This window comes from Chiloscyllium plagiosum, chromosome 25 (assembly GCF_004010195.1).
Source record: "Chiloscyllium plagiosum isolate BGI_BamShark_2017 chromosome 25, ASM401019v2, whole genome shotgun sequence".
Taxonomy (NCBI): domain Eukaryota; kingdom Metazoa; phylum Chordata; class Chondrichthyes; order Orectolobiformes; family Hemiscylliidae; genus Chiloscyllium; species Chiloscyllium plagiosum.
In genome coordinates, this window is record NC_057734.1 from 17,465,521 (window position 1) to 17,473,002 (window position 7,482).

At 41.9% G+C, this 7,482-nt stretch overlaps 1 protein-coding gene across 4 annotated transcripts in view; it reads left to right on the forward strand.

The window, feature by feature from the left end:
• The first annotated feature begins 238 nt into the window (after positions 1–238).
• ttc28 (tetratricopeptide repeat domain 28) overlaps positions 239–7,482 on the forward strand; it is a 745,244-nt gene continuing 738,000 nt past the window's right edge. For all 4 annotated transcript variants that reach the window (XM_043715612.1, XM_043715614.1, XM_043715613.1 and 1 more), the window contains exon 1: positions 239–414. In XM_043715612.1, coding sequence (XP_043571547.1) covers positions 388–414 — 27 coding nt within the window. In that variant the 5' untranslated portion in view covers positions 239–387. The remainder of the gene's footprint in view (positions 415–7,482) is intronic.

The window sequence follows — 7,482 nt, forward strand, 5'->3', positions numbered from 1 at the left end:
TGTCTGCGGGTTGGGGTGGGTGAAGATTAGTGGGACAGTGATGGTAGTTCTGGGCACTGGGTGAACGCGGGGCTGATTGAATTGGGATGTGGTAGCTGAGGAGGTGGGGTGTGGGGGGGGGGTTCCAGTCTGGCGGTGCTGAGCGCCTGTAACTCGGGATCCCGCAGCCATATCCGTTATATCGCAGAACTCCAGAAGAGAGGAAGGATCCGAGTGCCAAAGGAGGGAGGGGGGGGAAAGTATGTGGAACAACATGGCGAAGTTTTAATAAACGGAGCTAGAATCCGGGAGTGGGGGAGGCGGACTACATTGGAGAAGCTTTTGTCCGGGTGGATGGGGATATTTGCCGGTGTTGGGACCAGCCAGTGAGTCCCCAGCAGCAGTACCATGGAAGCAGACAGCAAGAGAGAGAAGGTGAGTAACAGCAACCCTTCCCCCTTCACTAATTATTGTTTCAGTTCGCTTTCCCCGTTTTTCCAGCGAACTCTCCGTCCTTTTGAATCGCAAGAAAAAGCTGACAAGAGGGGTGGGGCAATCAAACTTTTGTTTAACTTTTCAAAGTCACTCGTGTGCTTGCTTTTCCCACACAATGGGGGGGGAAAAACAGTTCGATTCTGCATCAGTTTTTTTTCCCCATGAGATTTAAGTTCAATAAACCGCATCTAAGGGCGCATTTAATCTCCGGTTAATCTCTAAACCACAGAGAGAGTGTTGTTACAGAAGTGTTTCTCTCTCTTCCCCCCCCCCCCCCCTCTCTGTCTTGCTGCACCAGAGCTGAGAGCATTGGGCCTGTGAATAGTGGAAACACAGCGTTCCTGCCATCGCCATCGAACGATCCCCCAACTAATTCAGCTCCTAAAGGGATGAGTTTTGTAACCCCCAGCCTGAAACTGGGGAGCCCTGTCCGCGCGTTCTGTCCAGGGTCTCCATACCCCGTCCTGTGTTCCAGTGAACAAACTTTTTGGGAGCTCGGGTAACATTCTAACGGTTCCTTACTTTTGAAGTAAGGAATGTTGTTCGCTTTCAAGAGGGGATAGAGAAAGAGAACAAATAAAACAAATCAAAACCTCGCATTTCGAATTCACCTTCACTGCCAATAACTGGCTCACCACCCTTACACTTTCCACACGTAAATTCTCCCTGCCTCAGAACTGGCTTCTTTTTTACAAACCGGTGACCGAAGAAACATGAAAAACAAGGGTGGGTAATTAACCAATGCAGAGGCCTTACTTGTACTAGTGTCTGCTTGTTGTGCTTAAGAATTGAGGTTCATTGAAACCATCATCTGATCCCCGAGAGGAAATCGTACCTCTTAAAGTCCATCTTTGGAAATAAAAGGATGTTAGTTCATGTTTATTTACTTGTGATGGTGGCAGTGGTGAGGGTGTTCATCTATGTAGGTAACAACTGATGAGATTTTTATTTTAAGGATGAAGATGTTGTAAATTGCTTTGTTTGTGTGGAGGTGCAACTCATTGAAACCTAGAAATTCTTACAAGGTGGATGTACATAGGATAATATCTCTATCAACTAAGTACAGGACAGTCTCAGAATAAGGACTAAACCTGATTAGGACTGAGATAAGGAGGAATTACCTCACTCACAGGGTGGACAATCTTTGGAACACTCTACCACAGAGGATCGTGGAAGCTCAACTATTGAACAGATTTATAATAGAGATTGATAGATTTCTGGATACTGTTGATATCAGAGGATAGTGTGAGAAAGTGGTGTAATGATGGATGATCAGCCACAGTCTAATTGAATCAGAGAGCAGGATCGAGGGGCTGAACCATTTACCGTTGCTATGTTCGTGTGACTAGTATGAGCCCCGAGTGATAGAATGCAGGATGAAACCTTCACAATGCTCAGTTCATGACCTGGACTATTCTGAGTAATGTAAATTTGACTGTAGGCCATGCAATTGTGAGCGAGATTGGACTATTATACAGCCCAGGGTGTCCATCCTTAAGATCTCCATCATTGGTTCAATGCTGGGAATAGGTTAGTGGCTCTCTATGGTCCTTTACATTGAGACTGGATAGGCAGAAAAAGAAGGATTGTTAAACTTGAAGGGGATAAATTACCAATAAAAAAAATGACGCAATCACCACGATTACAGGAAATAACTCAACTATCATGTGTTTTACATAAAATCCTCCTCCTGCCCAGATGTTGAGAATCTTGGAAAAATAAAACAAATCTTTGCATCAGTTGGAATTAGTGTCTAAGCAGATGAGGCATGTAATCTATTTAAAGGCTGGATTTATATATTGCATGTTTTAAGACAAGTATTGGGTTACAACTTTGATTCTCAAATTCCCCTCACCTCTTTCATAGTATAAAAGCAAACTACTGTTGGTGCTGGAAATCTGAAATAAGAAACAAAAATAACTGCAAATGTTCAACAGGTCAGACAGCATCTGTGGAGAGAAACAAAGTAAATGTTTCAGATTGATGACCTTCCATCAGAAACAATATAGTTTGATTTCTGCATGCATAAGGGCCCAATGGCCTGTTTTCACTTCGTAGGGATTCAATGGGCTCTGCTGCCATTTGCTGTGGTTGAATTTCAAAGTTGTGTTTCTGACTGCTCAGAGGTCAGCCAAATTATTTGACTACACTGATGGATGTAGTTTCATTGTGGACAGAATTTCTTTTAAACCCACTTCAGAATTTGTTTGACATTGCTTTTTGGAAAAAAATTATTTTGTGTTTGGGCACTGATAAAGTTTTCACAAAACATAGTCATAGACATGTACAGAATGGAAACAAACCCTTCGGTCCAACCCGTCCATGCCAACCAGATATCCCAACCCAATCTAGTCCCACATCCCTCCAAACCCTTCCTATTCATATATCCATCCAAATGCCTCTTAAATGTTGCAATTGTACTAGCCTCCACCACATCCTCTGGCAGCTCATTCCATACACGTACCACCCTCTGCGTGAAAAGGTTGCTCCTTAGGTTTCTTTTATATCTTTCTCCTCTCACCCTAAACCTATGCCCTCTAGTTCTGGACTCACCCACACCAGGGAAAAGACTTTGCCTATTTACCTTATTCATGCCCCTCATGATTTTATAAACCTTTATAAGGTCACCCCTCAGTCTCCGACGCTCCAGGGAAAACAGCCCCAGCCTGTTCAGCCTCTCCCTATAGGTCAAATCCTCCAACCCTGGCAACACCTTTGTAAATTCTTTCTGTCTTTTTAACAGTGGTGAAGGAGAAATAGTCAGGAAGAAAAGTACAGTGGTAGAGTTTTTGATTTTACGTTTTTACTGGGATTTATATAGTATCTTATCACATCAAAGTACTTCATAATGAAATGCTTTTTGAAACCTACTGACTTGTTTTGTGGGTAACCAGTGTAGGCATTCTGCACCCTGTGAACAGCACAAATTTGACTGAAAATACTCGAGCTGTATGTGAAAACTGTGCAATCAGACTTTACCACTAATGCCTTTTTTGATGGTCTATACTTTCTGGAATTCGATTTATTCCATGTGTTTGGAGTTAATTTCACAGTTAACTGAGTGAAGATGCCCTATAGTTTAACTGTTCTGGGTGGTCTACGATTGCCTTTCACTTTGCAGCACTTTCGCACGTTTTGATTTGGAACAAAATTGGGAAGCCGGGAAGGAATCATTGATGGGTGTGATTTAGACGAGTATATATTTCCTTTAACACACCATTATCCTGTCTTGGCAAATGATATGTTAAAGGCTGCCATTTTCTTTGCTGTCTATATGGAAGGCACTGCATGCACACTGATTCAACAAAAAATTGAAAGTTAAGCACTTTTGTGTGAAAGATTAACAATTGAGCAAGAAGGGGATTGCAGATTTCTAATCTTAAAACTCAAGGCTCTCTCTTGAGCTGAACAATTTTCTCATTAATTTTCACTGATGGCACAGAAGTTCTGTTGACAATATATTGCTGTGGGTTGCTTCGTATCCTTGGGCAGCTCTGTATTGATCCCTTGCTTGGTGATTGCTTAATTTATAACATTGTTCCACCTCGAGGACCTGTTATTGTTGCTGTTTGTGATTGTTATCTTTGGCGCTAGAAGATCTGTAATTAAGATGAAAACCAGATCTGGCTTCTGTATGATTTTTAAACTCTGGCAATAACACTGGTCCCTTGCATTCAAGAGTTAGTCACGTGTCATTCCCAAGCAGATCCATCGTTGTACTTTGAGGTATAGAAATATGTAGTGTTCTTTGGATGTTCTGAGTGCACCCCAATCCATCATCAATCACTTTACTGAAAGAACTGCAACCCTGGTGGGTCAGACCCATTGTATTTAGTAAGCAGCTACAGCATAAAAACTCACCCAAGCTGTAGAAAATTTGTTAATGTTAACCGGGATTGTCACAAGAGTGTAATGACAGACCAGACTTGACCCTATTTCCAGTTTGTCTTTCACCAGCTCTTTGTCTATATTCAAAATCAAGGGCAGGTCACAACAACTAGTCTTAGTGCCTTTCATTTAGTAAAATGTTCCAATGCACTTGACAGAAATCTTATAAAATAACAGTTGACAAAATCCATGAAATGGGAAATAGTAAGTGGGACCTAAAGCTTGTTCAAAGAGAATAGGTTTTAATGGACAACTTTGAGGAGAGAAACATGGAGCATTACGGAAGGAGCTACAGAGACTTCGGCCTAGCTGGCAACACAGCTTCCAATGGTAGAACAATTACAATTGGGAATGTACAAAAGGTTAGAACTGGAGGAGTGCAGATATCTTAGAGGATTGTTGACCTGGAGGAGGTTATTGAGATGAGGGACTGAGGCTTAGAAAGATTTGAAAACCAGGATATGAACGTTTAAAAGTGAGCTGCCAGAAGGTCCAAAAGCTTATACAAATGAACCAGTGAAGCTCTGCTCTTTGCTACTACCTTATAACCACCTTCTTTATATCAGTACCACTGAAATTTGGAGCTCTGACTGCAGAATATCCCCCTTGCAGCCAGATGCAGAAGCTATGGTCACATTGTCATGAATCTTTTTCAATGAGCCATTTCTAAATTTCTGTATTATCTGTGCTGTACCCTTATGTTCAACTTAGAATGCAGGCAATCTGAACAAGAGTGTTCTGAAGGTGTGATTGCAGCTGCGATGTGAAATTTGACATAGATGCATAAGAACATTGTAGTTCCAGTCCATTGTTATTTTTAAACTAATAATTGGTGAAGTTACTTTCTTAGATACCATATATGTTGCTTGAAGACTTGCTTTTCCCTACTGCATCTTGATGATTAGGACGCTAATATTTGCATTTCATTCTGAAGATCTATAATGTTACAACCTGGTGTGGGGTTAATTGACAGATCAATTCATTCAGCAAATGACTCTGATTACATATCATCTTTAGTGTTGCTGCAGTGCTCAAGGTGCTGTTTGCCTCTGCACCTTTAAACATTTGTGTTGTGAGAAATGAAATTAACAAGGGTCAGTGATGGAGTGATTGTTTTAAATTGTGTTGATGTTAGTTTTCTTCCAGACCACATCCCAAACGACAAGCAATTAAAGTAGCACAACCTTGCAAATGGTCAGCAAATCAGAGCAAGTGGGAAAGTATTGAAATAATCTAGATTTGAGCGAAAAGGAGTGTGATGTGATCCTATGTGACAGGTTTATTACAGGGAAAAAGAGATGGAAAGAAGCCAAGAGGAGCGGGAATGGGGGGAGGTGAGGAGCAGGAGTTGGGGGAGGTGAAAGAGACAATGAGAGAGAAAAGGGGTGACACAGGTAGAGACTGGAAATGTCCCCCCCCCCCCAACACCCCACCTTCCCAAAAGTAGAAATTCAGATTTTATCAGAAAGTAGCAAATCACTCTTGGAGCCTTGAAAGCGTTTGTGTTTCCATGGTAATTAAGTGGAAGGACATCCTGTGGTGCTGTGCTAATTGACGAATATATTTTATTAAACTAATTGAGAAAATAAATGCTGGAATTGCGGTTGCTAAAGGATAGTATTCAGTTCTGCTAATGTCATTTTGACTAATTAACCAGAATTTATTCCATGCTTAATGTGACAGGAAAATGGCAGTGAACCCCGGTTACAAAGTTCCAGAGACCTCAAGTTTTTTTTTGCTTCCTTAAATGCAAACTGGATATTTAATTTCTGTTCTTTTTCTATTTCTTTGGTGATTACACCCTTTGTTCTCTAGTTTTGTTCTTCATGAGTAAAGTTGCACTTATGCATGTGTTGGCCGAACAATGTATGTTTTCTAAATGCTTATCCCCAATGTTATAAATTTGAATGCTTTCAGGCAAAGTCCATCTCTTGTGGAGTTTGAGATGAAGTTCTTTGAACCATGTTTGAACTCGGTCACAGGATTCATTCTTTTTAAAGCAGAGAATTGCATTCTCTGATATTTACCATGTTTGAGGTCTTTGCATGTCTGGGAGACAAATTGTAGCTGGCAGCCTCGAACCATTGTAATCTCGCAATGCCACTGAGTCTGACATGGTTAACTACAGCTAGATAAGTTTTAATTTAAGAGGTTCCAGTGTATGTTTATACCGAGGTTTGGTTTTCCATGTGACTGCAGTTCTGTGTTAAAGGGATACACCTGCTATCTCTGATTCTGATTTTATGAGCTCAATGACCTTGACGAATACATGAAAGGCCACTGCTATGGCTCATGATGCTGCTGTTGTTCAGGCTTAGTGATGAGTCAACGACATAACATTGATGCCTTCTTTCGTGAGCTAACTACACATTGATATTCATTGTGCTGGATATTTCAGATGCCAACATCTTAGATGTGAATATTGCTGAGATCTTATTGCAGACTCTTGATGACCACGAGCTGTCTGTCCCTTGAAGGGTAGAAAGCAGCTGGTATTTGTTAGTGGACCTGTGTCTGGCTGAGGATCAGTGGGTTATCAGAAATCAATTCAATAATCTGTAATATAAATAATCAGAAGCAGTGGAATTTGATTATATTTTCTAGATGAGTTGATTTTGAGCTCTGGAACTCCAAAATATTGTAACTGACTGGAATAAGAGCAGAAGAAATTTAGCATGGGCAAATGTAAAACATTAGCTTAAAAATGTGTTGCTGGAAAAGTGCAGCAGGTCAGGCAGCATCAAAGGAGAAGGAGAATCGACGCTTCGGGCATCAGCCCTTCTTCAGGAATGAGGAGGGTGTACCAAGCAGGCTAAGGTAGGGAGGAGGGACTTGGGGGAGGGGCGTTGGGAATGCGATAAGTGGAAGGAGGTTACGGTGAGGGTGATAGGCCGGAGAGGGGGTGGGGGCGGAGAGGTTGGGAAGAAGATTGCAGGTCAAGAAGGCGGTGCTGAGTCTGAGGGTTGGGACTGAGAAAAGGTGGGAGGAGGGGAAATGAGGAAGCTGGAGAAATCTGCATTCATCCCTTGTGGTTGGAGGGTTCCTAGGCGGAAGATGAGGCACTCTTCCTCCAGGTGTCGTGTTGCCATGTCTGGCGATGGAGGAGGCCAAGGACCTGCA